Source organism: Scheffersomyces spartinae (genome assembly GCF_019049425.1).
Source record: "Scheffersomyces spartinae strain ARV_011 chromosome Unknown scaffold_9, whole genome shotgun sequence".
In the NCBI taxonomy this organism is placed as follows: Eukaryota; Fungi; Ascomycota; class Pichiomycetes; order Serinales; family Debaryomycetaceae; genus Lizanozyma; species Lizanozyma spartinae.
The window spans coordinates 269,516-284,403 of NW_025065056.1; the positions used below are offsets into that span (position 1 = coordinate 269,516).

At 36.5% G+C, this 14,888-nt stretch overlaps 8 protein-coding genes across 8 annotated transcripts; 3 read left to right on the forward strand and 5 right to left on the reverse strand.

Annotated features, from left to right (window-relative positions):
- Positions 1-434: 434 nt before the first annotated feature.
- Positions 435-3,735, forward strand: JAB1 (COP9 signalosome catalytic subunit; the record flags this gene model as incomplete). Its single annotated transcript, XM_043195786.1, has 2 exons — positions 435-1,860; positions 2,177-3,735. 2 exons carry the CDS (start codon positions 435-437, stop codon positions 3,733-3,735), a joined length of 2,985 nt encoding a protein of 994 aa, XP_043049491.1.
- A 551-nt stretch (positions 3,736-4,286) lies between these two features.
- DOT4 (ubiquitin-specific protease) lies at positions 4,287-6,644 on the forward strand (the record flags this gene model as incomplete). The annotated part of the gene is made up of 1 exon (XM_043195787.1): positions 4,287-6,644. One exon carries the CDS (start codon positions 4,287-4,289, stop codon positions 6,642-6,644), a length of 2,358 nt encoding a protein of 785 aa, XP_043049492.1.
- Positions 6,645-6,970: 326 nt separating this feature from the next.
- Positions 6,971-8,263, reverse strand: MOH1 (Moh1p; the record flags this gene model as incomplete). The annotated part of the gene is made up of 3 exons (XM_043195788.1): positions 6,971-7,588; positions 8,045-8,052; positions 8,260-8,263. The coding sequence occupies 3 exons, from the start codon at positions 8,261-8,263 to the stop codon at positions 6,971-6,973; spliced, it is 630 nt and encodes a 209-aa protein (XP_043049493.1).
- A 547-nt stretch (positions 8,264-8,810) lies between these two features.
- MRPL22 (mitochondrial 54S ribosomal protein uL22m) lies at positions 8,811-9,656 on the reverse strand (the record flags this gene model as incomplete). The annotated part of the gene is made up of 1 exon (XM_043195789.1): positions 8,811-9,656. One exon carries the CDS (start codon positions 9,654-9,656, stop codon positions 8,811-8,813), a length of 846 nt encoding a protein of 281 aa, XP_043049494.1.
- A 519-nt stretch (positions 9,657-10,175) lies between these two features.
- On the reverse strand, positions 10,176-10,495 carry KQ657_005147 (uncharacterized protein; the record flags this gene model as incomplete). Its single annotated transcript, XM_043195790.1, has 2 exons — positions 10,176-10,367; positions 10,436-10,495. The coding sequence occupies 2 exons, from the start codon at positions 10,493-10,495 to the stop codon at positions 10,176-10,178; spliced, it is 252 nt and encodes an 83-aa protein (XP_043049495.1).
- A 389-nt stretch (positions 10,496-10,884) lies between these two features.
- Positions 10,885-11,565, reverse strand: CSH3 (Csh3p; the record flags this gene model as incomplete). The annotated part of the gene is made up of 1 exon (XM_043195791.1): positions 10,885-11,565. One exon carries the CDS (start codon positions 11,563-11,565, stop codon positions 10,885-10,887), a length of 681 nt encoding a protein of 226 aa, XP_043049496.1.
- A 1,346-nt stretch (positions 11,566-12,911) lies between these two features.
- RAC1 (Rho family GTPase) lies at positions 12,912-13,595 on the forward strand (the record flags this gene model as incomplete). The annotated part of the gene is made up of 1 exon (XM_043195792.1): positions 12,912-13,595. One exon carries the CDS (start codon positions 12,912-12,914, stop codon positions 13,593-13,595), a length of 684 nt encoding a protein of 227 aa, XP_043049497.1.
- A 296-nt stretch (positions 13,596-13,891) lies between these two features.
- On the reverse strand, positions 13,892-14,575 carry NOP6 (Nop6p; the record flags this gene model as incomplete). Its single annotated transcript, XM_043195793.1, has 1 exon — positions 13,892-14,575. The coding sequence occupies one exon, from the start codon at positions 14,573-14,575 to the stop codon at positions 13,892-13,894; it is 684 nt and encodes a 227-aa protein (XP_043049498.1).
- Between the last annotated feature and the right edge of the window lie 313 nt (positions 14,576-14,888).

Below are 14,888 nucleotides of genomic sequence, written 5' to 3' on the forward strand. Positions count from 1 at the left end.
AATGTTCTTGATTAGAGCACAAACTGGACTGTGCTGAACCACTAATCAGCTGTATGTCTCGTGACTCAACTAACATTAACCTTACAGATCCAAGGCCTAGTGAGTACCAAGCATTGTAGCCATATATCGCCATATTCTACTGTATATCACTCACCTTGTACGGATAAGTGAATAGTATGGGGCAAGCTCATGAAATGTTCCAGATCACTTAATTTTTTGCAGCCAGTGTTTGGATTTTGCCTTGCTTATAAGCGCTAAAAGATATAAAAATCTTTTGCAATTTGCTTACTTCTTCTTCTTCTTCTCCATACCAGTACATTACAACTAGTACCAGTACATTACTGTTACTACCCGTATACTACTGTTACTACCCGTATACTACTGTTACTACCCGTATACTACTAATCGTGTCTGTATAAGCTACTCTTTCAAGTATGTCTATGTCTATCTCAGATTATTCTGACGATTGTAAGGCTTCAGATCTGTTTCTGAATTCCTCGGGCAAGCGCCTCAATCATTATGATAACTTTTTTAATGGAGCCACATCTTTAGCAATCTCTCTTCCTAGTGCTGAAGAGGATTCAGCAGATACTTGTCTGATGAGTCTCTGTAAAGAAACCAGCAATAGTACTTCCAAAGAAAGTTTAAAACCTTCAAATTGTGTATTTGTAGGAGGTTTGCCTTCAGGAGTACGTGAAGATAAATTGCAAGCTTCTGTTAAAGCATTATTCCAAACCTTTGGAACTGTGGCTAGCGCCCGGGTCCTTAAAGATGAACAGCTCAGACCTTACGCCTTTGTTCAATATACAAATCACAAGGATTATCAAGAAGCAATTGAACGTGGAGCCGGTAAAAAGATTAATGGTCGCTATATTCGTGTTGAACCAGCCAAAATCAACCGGAGTATATTCATTAATACGTTGGATAAAATGACAGCTTCTGAAGTTCAAGAATATCTTATACCCTATGGTCCTCTTGAACAGTTTGAAATTACCGATTCAAATGGTCATTTCAAAAAAAAAGATTCATCACACTTGAAAAGTTTAAAGTATTCAAATTATTTCATTTGTCGTTTTATCTTACGCATAGATGCAATTAAAGCATATATTGGTTTAACTGATAAACCAGAATTTGCAGTTGAATGGGTTAAAAATGTTTATGAAAGTCCTAGAGAGCAAGAGCTTGCTAGTCCTATTTTTGACAAATATTCAATCTACGTTAGTAGATTATCAATGAATACCACTGAAAAAGATTTGATGGATAGATTCTCCCAATATGGTGAGATCAAAGAACTTAGTCACATTACAAAGGGAACATATGCCTTTGCATTTATAGAATTCACTGATATCGACAGTGCCATTGGAGCTGTTGAAGGAGAAAACCATAATATTTTTCATGGGAAACCTATTTATGTTCAATTTAGAGAAATCTCCAAGTTTTTGATTAGCAATGAACCAGAGTTGGCGCCAGCTCCACTCTTTTCATCCAAAGGGCAAAATGGTTCCTTATTCCTTCAGAATTCTCAAAATAGAAGTCAAACAAGACAAATTAATCGAATCAGTTCATTCAATAGCAAAACTGCTGTGTTTTCAAGTTTAAGAGAGAACCAAGATTTATTTTCCAGTGAAAATAATAGTCCACGGTGTCAATTTGGTTCCAACAGTTATAGCAAACCTAAAAAGGAAAATTACAAGGAAGGGTTGTTTGAAGAAAGCAAACCATATTTACATCACAATTATGGTTCCAAAAAGAGTCGAACAAGGTCCCGTTTTGATTATGGGAATGAAAATGATTCTCACACTGGAATGGGGTACTATTACGTGTTGGATGATTCCTATCAGCATCAACCCAAGAATTCTCGTTCACGCCTTAGATATTAGTGAAGAGGTCTTGGTTGGTAGATGGTGTGAATATGTTACTAGGGTAGTAAATGAATGCTCTTATCATGTGCTGTTTTTGTGTAACCAGTATAGTATTTGAGCGTAACTGACTGTAAACCAAAAGGGTGCCCTTGATTCCTTTCTTTCGCCAGCAACCATTATGAGTTGTATTCATGACATATCATATAGTATTTTACACGAAAGAAATAGCCCGTGGATAAAAGCGAACAATAGAACGTTGGAAAGTCTACCATTTGTTAAAGGAAATGTTGATCAAATATATAAACTTGAATCAGATAAGCAACTCTTAATTGACCGTCCATGGCGTAAGGATGTTCATTATTTCAACAAAGTATACATCTCCTCATTGGCTCTCATAAAGATGGCGATACATGCCAAATCTGGGGGATCCCTTGAAATCATGGGCATGATGACGGGGAAGATTGTGCCCTCAGGAATTGTTGTTATGGATTGTTATGCACTTCCAATTGAAGGAACAGAAACTCGAGTTAATGCTCAGTCTGAAGGATATGAGTTTATGGTTCAATATTTGGAATCTTCCAAAAAAATCGGAAGAGAGGAGAATATTGTAGGTTGGTATCATTCACATCCAGGTTATGGATGTTGGTTAAGTGGGATTGATGTTGCTACGCAGGCGTTGAATCAGAACTTTCAAGATCCTTACTTAGCTATAGTTATTGATCCATTAAGAGGAGATACTTTTGGTAAAGTTGAAATAGGATGTTTTCGTACTTTCCCTCCAGAACATACTGCCAAGAAGACTGTTCAACCAAAGAAAGATGATGAACCAATTACAAAGAGTATCTTGCAGGAAAAGAAGAAAAGGTATCATTTGAGTAGTACCAAATCCAAGGATTTAGGTATTCATGCTAGTAGATACTATCAAATTGAGATTGAAGTATTCAAATCAAGTTTAGATACTGATTTACTTGATTTCATGGCTACAAAACAATCTTGGGATAGTTTGCTTTGTTCTTCTGATGAGGTAAGCAAATTCAATGTGTCTGTTGAATTGGATCAAATAGAGGCGCTTAATGGTATATTAACCAAGAATTCTCAAGAACACAATGCCCTTGCAGATCACAGTCAACTCATGCTTGATAGAGCGAAGTTAACAGAACTATATGCTGGTGTATTTGAACTGTTACTGAGTAAAAGATCTGCTGGCTCTGGGGTGGGTGGTTGGCTTTTATCAACCCCTGAAGATTTTCCAGCAGAATATTCGGATATGGTTGCTGAAGGAGAAACTGATAATAATGAAACCCCATCTCACATCAGAAAGGTCACTAACAAGATTAGCAATAATAAACGTAATCCTGATGATATGGTGGATGATGATCTGGATGCTTATAAATCGACATTCGATAGAGGTACTTTCTTAGGAGATATTGATGAAATAGGGGGGGAAGATCAAGATCAAGAACCAGATACAGATACCGGGACAGATGCACCTGAAGAAGATAATGGTAGCACCAGTGATTCTGAGGATGATGATGCAAATTCAATGGTTGAAGAACAGCATACTCGAGTTTCTATGGCAAGGAGATTATTAACTCGAGCATCTAGAGGCATCAATACTCCAAAGGGATCATCAAGAGAAAGGAAATGGGCATCTTTAAGATCAAGTTCTGATGGTAAAGACGACCAAGTTTCAAATAATGTTTATGCAGTCCTTGAGTCAAGGCTACAACAACAAAATGGGAATCGTGTTGTCAATGGTCACTATCATGGAGGATTTAATGACAAGGGACGTACGTTATCGCAGCAAATAGCTGCTAGAAGTTTACAAGAAATCTATACGGCGTATATTCAAGAACGGCTCTTCCAAAAATAGATAGCTGGTGCGTGCTACCATAGAGACCATCTCATCGCATAGCATCAGAAAGGGGAATACGAGTATACAATGAAACAAGTTTAAGGATACGATAGTCTAGACTAATGGGCAATTAAAATAACTGTGCTAATAATAAGCATAACACTGCTGTTACTGACATCATGCTGAATATGCTGGGATCATTCAGGTTATTATAAAGTGATCCAATATATAACTTTGAGAGTTTATATGCAGTACTCACGATTACGAATACTGTAGTAAGAGGTATACATTGTAGAAGGCTCTCCAGCATTCAACTTACGAGTATGGGTCACCATTATGGGCCACTACCTATGCCGACACTCACAATACGTGCATGTATCTCTGGTATGATTTGCACCATCGTCATTCACTGTGGAACACCGTAGGGCAGCTGCTTTACCGTAACAAGATTTCATATTGCGACACGTACTGTACAGTGGGTCTTCCCCTAAGTAAGCATTTTGCAAACGTTGTTTTTCGTTCTGATTTTTTTGCTCTTCTTCTTTTTGGCTTTTGTGCAGTTGAGAGAGATGGCAGAATCAGACACGCCAAAGACTCAATCTCGGTCGAAACGGTTCTCTGTAACCAAAACCTTGTCCCCTAGCTCATCATCTACTACTGGTACCCCCACCAGAACCAACCCACTTATCGACCGTATTCTTGCAAACCCTTTAGTGTTCAAACCAGGTTCCAAGAAGGAATCCTCCTCTTCGCAATCCCCCACCAAAGGGTTCATCGTATTAAGTGCACAGGCAAAAGCAAGACAAACGCAAGCAGCAGACTCTAAGTCAACAGACCTCACTGCTGTCACTGCCAATACTACTGCTAGTCATAAGCAAGACCCCATGGCACTGTCAAATCAATCTTCTCCGCGTAAGCCAAAGTCGATGGCGGAAGCAGTGGCTGCCTATACTGGGAAGAAGTTTCTCACTCGGAAGGAGAAACGGTTAGAGAAACTTAAAATCAAGCAACAGTTGGAATTGCAACGTAAGTTACAACTTGAATTAGAATCGTCTGCAAATATTACTAATGATGAAACCGATATCAATAAGGATGATGGCGATGATGATACACCAACCCCTCTGCTCCCTTTCACAAAGTTTGATAGCGAATCAAGCATTGACATAAGCAGTCGTAGTACAAGTCCTGAAAGAAGGAGAAAAGTTGATTCTGATTCTGATGTTGGGGTGTCGGAAGAACAATTACCCGAGTTGGAATTGGAAGAAGATTCTTCTTCTTCATCTTCCAATGATGATGAAGATGAAGATGCTGATTATGCTATTTCAGCTTCTGAAGATGAAGACGACGAAGAAGAAGAAGAAGAAGATGATGATGATGATGATGATGATGATTCATCCGATCATTCTTCTTCTGGCTCCAATTCTCGTTCAGGGTCTGCTTCTCCCCAAGTAGAGAACACCAAAAAGAGAGCCAAGATAGGATTTGAAGATGACGATATGAATATCAAAACCCTCAAGAACGTCCTCAAACTTGATAGATATGAAAATGGTCAAGACAACAGAAGTTTGAGTAAAAGTGCTTCTCCTGAAATTAACAATAATAGAGAAGGAGAAGATGCAGAAGATGAAGATGAAGAATATGAAGATGGTACTAGTCCTATTGATGGACCAAAGAAATTAGGTACAACTCCACCCACATCTCCTGAAGATGAAAGTGATGGCGCCATAAAGCCTAATGAAGATTGTCAACAAGTTAAGCAAAAATCTTTGGATACTTCACTTGAAGGGTTTTATGATCTTAATCTGAATCCCAACGATCATGGAAGTAACGGATCTACGCGAATCATCAAGCATTGGAGAGAATATAGCGATCGTAAGCCTTGGGGTTTACTTAATGAAGGAGTAACATGCTATATGAATTCAGCAATTCAAGCCTTTGTTCACATTCCAGCAATGCAACATTATCTTAATCAAATTTTCACTGGGAAATTGGGTAAAGAACATAAGGAGAAATCCAATGTTACATATACACTTGCGGAATTGAGTAATTCTATGTGGAACCCTAAACTTCGGTCCAAACAGCATCCCTATATTTATCCTAAACGTATGATTCATCGGTTACACCAAATCAACTGTATGATGAGTCAATGGCAACAAGAAGATAGTCATGAGTATTTCATGAGCTTGATGAGTAGATTACAAGAAGATCTGACACCCAAAGGACATAAATTAAATGAAAGTATTATTTATGAAATTTTTGGAGGTCTTTTGAATCAAAAAATCACATGTCTTAAATGTCAAGGAGTTAGTGAAACCAAACAAGAATTTTATGATTTATCTTTAGGATTAAACAAGAAGAAATCACATCCATACCTGCTTGAAAAATCATTGACAGATTTTTTCTCAAATGAATTAATTAAAACAGATAAAAAGGATAAATTAACTGGATATTATTGCAGTAAATGTGAAATGAACACTAATGCAAATAAAATTAGTACCATTGACATTTCACCTGAATATCTTACAATTCATTTGAAGAGATTTAAATTTGATGGGAATGCTCTGTCGAAATTGAAGCAATCTATTTCGTATCCCAATTATCTTGATTTGACTAAATATCAAACTGAAGATCAACAAATGCCACTGTCTTTAAAATATAAATTGATGTCAGTGATTGTTCATGAAGGACGCAATGTAACCCTGGGTCATTATGTGGCACATTGCTTACAACCAGACGGAACTTGGGCTACTTATGATGATGAATACATCAATAAAATCGCACAAGAACAAGCATTAAGTGATCCAGCAGCTTATGTTCTTGTATATGGAAAATTGACAGCCAAGGGATACAAGAATCACAATAATCAAAAGCGTATGGGTTCTCAAATGGCTAATAACGGAGTAGCCAAAAAGAAGCGGAAGCAATAAAGGAATGCAGGGCAATAAATGTATACTAGTTAAAGTAATAAATTCTAAAGATATTCGCATGCTACAATTATTAATGATTACTATTATAACCTTGACTAAATAAAATAGAATAAAATAAAATATATAAAACGAGGATATCAAACATTCTAAACAACTCGGGTATAAATATAAACCACAGAACCCTTTAAAAATAAACTAACCAATACCAAAACCTAAATTAACGTATAAATAATAAAATGAAGAGACATCGAGACAGACATAGAGACAGTGAGAGAAAGAGAGGCATACAGGGGATCATAATGATGATAATGATAATAGTGATAAAGTTAGGCATCAACAAACACTTCTTCATCTTCATCACATTCATCTTTATCAAAACCTCTTAATCTACTCAATAATGTTCCATTGTTTAAACCTCTAAACTCAAACACTGATCGAGACCCCCTATACAGGGCACTTGATCTTAGTGAACTGGAATTTGGAGTAGGAACAGCCACGGCATTTGAGGTTGAGTTTGAGTTGGAAGAGTTCAGGTGAGTATTATGATGATGATAGATATACCCACCACCAAACTTTTCTGAATCCCAATCAGGGTTTGGTGAGGTTCTGGAAGGACTTGAAGCTTGAGATAATACGGAGTTAGCACCGGAAGATTTCCGTCTTTTATAATGTATTAATCCTTGTTCCAATAGAAACTCGGTAGCGGAATTATTAGGAATGACATCTAAAAACGCTCTTTCAATCACAAACTTGCCTTCTTTATATTGCTCTTCGGCCATATAAGATTTCTGGTAATGCCAGCCAATAGTGATTTTACATTGATGGCATCTGACCTTATTGATCAAGTAAATACCCGTACGCATTTGAGATTCAATCACCGTTAGTGACGGTTCAAAGTTGATTAGATCCTTCACAAAGTAGGCAGCCCCACTGGAGCCAGTGAACTGATCAGATATAATGAGATTAGAAAGACACAAGTGGCATCCGCATTTCTTACACACGATGATTTGGGTCGTTGAGGAGTCGTACAACGAGTCGGGAAAGAAACTAGTATATTTTAAGCCCATAATGTTTTATTGGTTGGAGGGACTCGAGTTTAAGGGGGGGGTCGCAGATTATGGATTGTATTGGTAGAAGTTCCGCACTCCCTAAGGGATAGAAGTACCTGTAGTAGATAATAATAGAAGCAGATAATACCAGTAATATTAAGACTTTAGTAAAAGAGTAGATTGTGGTGGCGTGAGTGGGATGGAATATTCTATATATAAAATTAAGTCTTGGGAGACACCAATGGAATAAAGTACTTGTATTTGATAGACACTAGCTATCTTTAATATGGCCTCTTTCGTATGGCTTTACTTCGTTCTTTATTTCGTTTCCTTTCTTCTTTCTGTCCTAACTCTAACTTCTATATCTGATTCTACATTTACACTGGCATTTGCCAAGTCGGGAATTGCCCAAGGTTATATACCCCCAAACCCAAAAAGAAATCTAATGAAGTGCCTAATCCAAAACGAGGGGAGCCTCTGTTAGCTGGTGCTGTGATTACCTCCTACAATTATTATTGTTGTGGAGTGCACAGAGTAGGATGGTGTGTCTTATGGTTTTAAAGTACTCATATATAAAGTTAAGCAATGTTGCCACAAGGAGGTGGATTCTCTTTGGACTCACACAATAATTAGAAGAATAGCAGTCACACATAAAGCGATAGCATTATTAAATGTTTACTAACTACTGGAAAAAGCTACGGGTCTAATGTTGCCTTATGTCTTCAAACATCATGCTAAGTGTTTGACGGGAACCGTTCGGCTGACTAACCTTGGGTCATTTAAAAGGTTGGGTGCTACCTGGCAGATTGAATCGGGTGGTAGCGCGCCCGTGGTTGATTGTAAACGGTTAGGGTAACAAATTTAGCTGGTATGAAGGCATATGAAACTCACACAAATATTTACATTGGTAGACATGAGCCAGAAAAAGGGTTAAGGTATAAGTATGGTAGTGTACATACTGTAAAATACTCTTTGAGGATTATTTCCAGTATGCCATAGCAGTGTCCGATACGGGAGCTAAGCCGAGCATACAGAACCTAATCCCAACATATTACAATACAAGCATGTATTTAATATTCAATTATATTTACAGGAAAGATAGTAATAAGAATTAACCCTACCACTTATAAAGAGCTCTAACAGAAAAGTTCAACGGTTCATTGTTCAAGAACATTCTAGGTTTGTTGGCTAATTCCCGTTGCTCCTTTTCCCATGCTAGTCTCTTTGATGTTTGTTCTGTTTTTAATATGCACTTAACATGAATATAAGTATGTTTAATTAATCCGATTCTTCCTCTTCCCTTGAAATCTAATCTTTTAACCCAATTTCCATCACTTCCAGTCCAGATAGCTTGGATAAACATTCCTTCAGGATTATATCCTAATTCAGTGGCTTGAGAAACACCTTGTTTCAAAAGTTTCTCCACTTCAGTGGCCATTTTCTTGGGGTTAAAATGTAATTGGTTAATTGCTGTTAATAGTGGCATACCTCGAACAAAACGATTCACTAAAGTAGCTTTTTTGGTTGATGATTTGATTCTGTATGATTCCAAATATATAGAAGGTTCCAAAATATCAATTTCTTCAGGTGTCAAACTCAATTTATATGATTTACCACTTTCTTTATCCTTAACAATTTGTTCATTCTTGAAAAATCCATTGGTTGCAACATTTGTATTGAATAATCTTCTTTTCAATGGAGATACATATTTATCGCTTCTAATTTGGTTTTCTAACGCTTCCTTATGATAGAATTCTTGTAATGCCTTATCGTTTGCAGCTGTTATTTGATCTCTTGGAAGATTAGAGTTATTGGTGGATGCAAGCAATGGGTCAAATTCTTCCTTTTCAGGTTTAGTTAAATCACCCAAAATATTATTGAATGACACTGGGGTTGTGGAAAACAACCTTGAAGTTCTAGCAATCCCATAAATGGGGTTGTTCCTTACTACCCTTCCAAACATGGATTAAAGCTGTTGATAACTTGCTAGCGTACCGTTTATATTATTAGTTGATGTTAGAATAGTTGAAATTTTTTCACTGGGTATGAGCTTCAAATTATGTTGCGCACGACGTTTTTGTGAACAAGAGTATAGCAAGACATTTGAATGAATTATTACTCCTTGTATATATAAACATGTTCAATTGATCTGCAAACCCCCTTTTGGAAATCTACAATGCTAGAAGTTACCTAAAGTATATATCTCATTAAAAGGATGGATAGTAGAAACTTAATGATGATTGATAAATGGAATAAATAATTCTTATCGTGAATCAAATAGTATAGCCCTTTTAATAGTGGGATCAATAGAAAGTTATCACTTCCATAAAGTTTTGAAGCCCAATCATACAATATAGTATGTGGATATTTCCTTTATTTGGAACCTTAAATGAACTAGCCATAATATGTACTGCCCTTGTAATTCAGACTACCTTATTCACTTCACTTCACGGTGTGTGGAGTCACCTTGTTTCTTTCAAATTTAATCATCAAAACCACTCAAGTTCTTGTCTCTTGGTCTATTGGGAAGAGGATATACATATGGAATAGGTTCATGATCAGCATAGATGTACTTTCTTCTTAAAGGTGTAAGCAATAATAAAACAGGACCAGCTAATCCTAATGCCACAGACCAGAAGAACTGAGGCTTGGTGTGTGCATGGTATCTCATCCACTATAGGCTGTAGTTAGTATATGTCATGTCAATAAACACTTTTGCTTCACAGAAAAACATGAACATACCTTGATGGGATTCTTATAGTAAATGGGGTACTCGCCCCATACCTTGTCAGTAACACCCATGATATATATGTTATAGAATTGGATTCAACAAAGTCGCAATAACAGAAGTTTCCAAATGGATTTGCTGTTACAACTTTTAATTGACATTTTGGTAGTAGATTATGGTTTTTGTATTAGAAAATTTTCATTGGCTAGCGAGAACGACATTACTTCCGCGACATTGCTGATGGTAGCGCGAGGATCCCAACTTGATATAAAGTATATATACATTCATTAACTATTAAACGTTATCATTAACTTTGCATTTGCTACAAATTAATAATAAAGAGTCTGTTGAATCCATTCAGTTGGAAAACTCCGTGTGTCTTGAAAAAAAAATTAGAAATTAACAACAGTATTAAACGTTGTTAATTCCATTTATTGAATTGAATTAGATCACACAATCACAATTATTCCTTTCTCTTCTTACCCTTCTTACTCTTTGAGCCGGAGGCAGTTGTTGATTTCTTTGTAGAGATTTCAACTTGTTCAGGTTCAATAGTGATTTCACTATCTTTACCTTCCGCTGCCAATTGCTTCTGTAATTCGGCAGCTTCCAAAGCTGCTTCCCTTTCCAAAAATTCTCTCTTCAATTCCGCATCATACCAAGTAGCATAGTATAAACCACCTTGTAAAAACAAGACACCAACCAATATCACAACAATCATCATTTTTGAAGCAGCCATGACATTTAACCCAGTTTGATAATCCACTTCACCCCAATCACCATGATCAACACTTTGTAAACCGATTCTCAAGTTAGTCAAGTAGATGACTATGGCAAGAACAAACAATCCTAAAGAACCGTAATGGAAGTACATGGTGTCATCTGTTGGTTTATACAACTTAATGAAATGTCCAATAAGACCCAAGACAAATACAAAATGTAAAAGATAATGAACATAAAGAGGAGATTCATTCCAAACCTTATACATAGCTAAAGTTTTTTCAAAAGCAGCACCAGTTTCATCATATCTCCAAAGAGTATTTAAATCCCATGGCCATTGACCATAAATAATACCGAGAGAAAACCCACTAGCAAAAAGAATAAGACCAGTCCCAATAGGGACGATCTCCTTGTAGCCCATCATCTTGTATAGCAAAGATCAATTGAATACGATGGATTGAAAGTTGGTGCAGCGGAGTAAGGTTTATATAGCGTTGTCAATCATTTTTTCCTTAGCGTTCAACGGAGGCACTTGAAATCAGCATCTGCCGTGAGGTCTCTCTTTGTGACACTCAGAACGCCATACCGATAAGACATGAAGGGCATTATTGTGGAGGCTATATAAGTCAAGTGAAGTGGGCACTTAATGTAATGAAGTCAAACTGTAATACTAAGCACTACACTAACCATTATACAAATCTTCATACTTTGGGGCTTTTCTATGGTCTTAAACTATGCATTAAACAGCATTACACTGAATCTTATGCTATATTATTATATATAGCCCTATGCTACAAGAAGATTGTCCTATTACAGCATAATATAACATTATTATATTGTAGCCACATTTTATGGGTATATTATTCCAACATCTCTCCTTGTACTCAAACAATTCTGCATTTGTATGAGAATGAATGTAAGTAAGAACATTTTTCAGCCGTGCAACCATTTTCTTTCAAAAAATGTAAAACTACCGGTAAAATGTCATGTTCTGAAAGGTTCTACCACTTGTTGCTGTTCAAACAGTCCCAATAGTATATACTGCATTTATACTAAAGGAAAACAAGCATCTCAACGCCCTTTCCTTACGCTAAGTGAAGCTTAAATGTATATGGCAGTGAAATATGCAAGTACACGCATCACCTGTTACTTATACTACGTTCTTTGGAAAAGAATAATAACCTGATCAGAGTATCAACACTGTGATGTGAATAACAGTAGTAAGTAGTTACAATATTAATACTAATAAAGATTCTGGTTATACCTAATGATAGACTTACCAACAGACATACACCTTAAGCACCAAAGTACGCACTACTAAAGTACGCACAACTAAAGTACGCAATAGAACCGTACACTCTGCAAACACACAACTCGAAGTCAACAACCGTAATAATCTTTGTAATGCTCAAGTTCACCCTTAATACTTCTAATTCTCATCCCAGCCACAGTCACATCAGATTCAATGCTAAATTAAGTCACTACCGTTGTTAAACCACCTCCAACACTACCCACGACCACACAAAACCAAAAAGAGTCAAACCATTCTCAGACAACAAAACATCAAAAAAGAAAACATAATCTCATGCTAGGAAAGTAAACCAGATTGTATCGATCAGAGTAATTTATAACTTGTGTACTCCGTTGGAAAGTACCTCTTGAAGGAATTTTTTTGTTGACGTTGTTGATAAGAAGTTGAAACGGAATAAAACCTTTCAATAAAAGAAAAGAAGACAAGTTTGCAGTATAATAGTAATATAAATAAACTACATGAGACATATTAAATCGGTCGTTGTTGGAGATGGAGGAGTAGGTAAGACATGTTTACTTATCTCCTACACTAATAATACGTTTCCTAATGCTTACATTCCTACCGTATTCGATAACTATTTGGCGAGTGTAATGATTGATGGTGAGCATATCAAACTTGGATTATGGGATACAGCAGGTCAAAGTGAATATGATAGATTAAGACCTTTAAGTTATCCTCAAACAGAAATCTTTTTATGTTGTTTTTCAGTTGTAAGTCCTGATTCATATCAAAATGTTAAGTTGAAGTGGATACCTGAAATCTTGCACCATAGTCCAAAAGACATATTAATAATATTGGTGGGGACAAAAGTTGATTTAAGAGATGATCCTCATGTATTGGATGCATTGGCAGAAAAGAGTCAAAAACCAATTACTTATGATCAAGGAGTGAAATTTGCAAAGGAATTAGGCTGTGTTAAATATATGGAATCATCAGCTGCTACTCAATATGGTGTAAAAGAAATCTTTGATTTTGCTATTAGAGCAGTTTTAGATTTTCCTTTCACTAAAAATGAATTTGTTACCGATACCTCGACTCCATCCACAGCACCTAATAATCAATCTAAAGGGAAATCAACATCAAATGGTGCAACTCCTCAAAGACGGAAAGTTAGAAAGGCAAAGAAGTGTACAATTTTATAAAATTATAAAACAAACACTTGCATTTCTTTGCCAAAATTATTACTGTCACAGTGTACTTTTCTTCTTCATTATAATTAATTATTTCTTTGGCTTCATTTCTGACGTTGCATATTCGTGGTGCAATTGAACTCTATGTCTAATTCTTCAGCACAAAGCAAACTCCATTAGAATTATGTAGACAGATAGATACTATGTGTATAGATTATTTGATATAATATGTCTTTGTTGTAAATGGAAATGGGCTTATCTATTTGTGCGATGCCTATCTAATATACAGTTATATTATAGTTAACATTTTAATCTTGAATCATTCCAAGTCGTGATGGGTGAACATTTGCTGAACTTGAGTTTGAATTTGAACCAGAATTCTTTGATTCTGCCGCTGCCTTTGCTGCTCGTTTAGCACTTTCTTCCTTTTTGGTCTTTTCTACTCTTTCTTTACGTTCTTCTCCTAGTTTATCATTCTTATCTTTCAATTTCTGTAACCTCTTCTCTGAGTTTCCTCCTCCACCAACGGTCAATTCCACATTGATCTTTCTATTATCCATCATAGAATGATGTAAAGCTAAAGCCAAGTCCATCTTCTTTCTAATCGCATCTGTGTCATTATCAAATTCTAAAAAAGCAATCCCCTTGTCAGGTCTAACCCTAATTCTATTAGGAGGACACTTTTTAAAATGTGCTCTCAACATTTCTTCCGTTGTACTATAAGATAAGTTCCCAACAAATAATATAAAACGAGGTCCCGTTCCTCCATTTATACCTTTTCCTTTTTTACCTCTTCTTGTCTTTCTTTTCTTTTTAGGTTGCGCTTCTTCACTGGCTTTCTTATCTGCTTCCTCTTCTTCTCGCTTTCTCTTTTTCTCAACCTTGGCCCTTTCACGTTCAACCTTTTCTTCTTCTCTTTCTTCCTTGGACTTGTTTTTCTTGAATTCCAAGGCCTTTCTCTCCTTCTTACTGAGCTTCTTTTCCTCACTCATGTTTATAGGTGTGGGATTATTGAGAAGAATAAGGTAGAGTGCTCTTATTGTCATCTCATCACCACTTGAAAACCAACCCTCAAGAAAACTGACACAAAATCGAATTGGCACTCCAGTACGTAGCAATCAGTTACCATATGGAAAGATTGCTGACAGAGGATAAATAGTTGCCGTATCGTAATATCAATTGACGTTAGAAGGAGTGGGAGAAGAAGTACTTCCTAGTCCAATATCAAAGAGGCTCATGAAGCTTGATCCAGAGAGTCAATCACTGGGAGGTTACCATCAAAATGCTGCTGTGCCCTTAAGACGT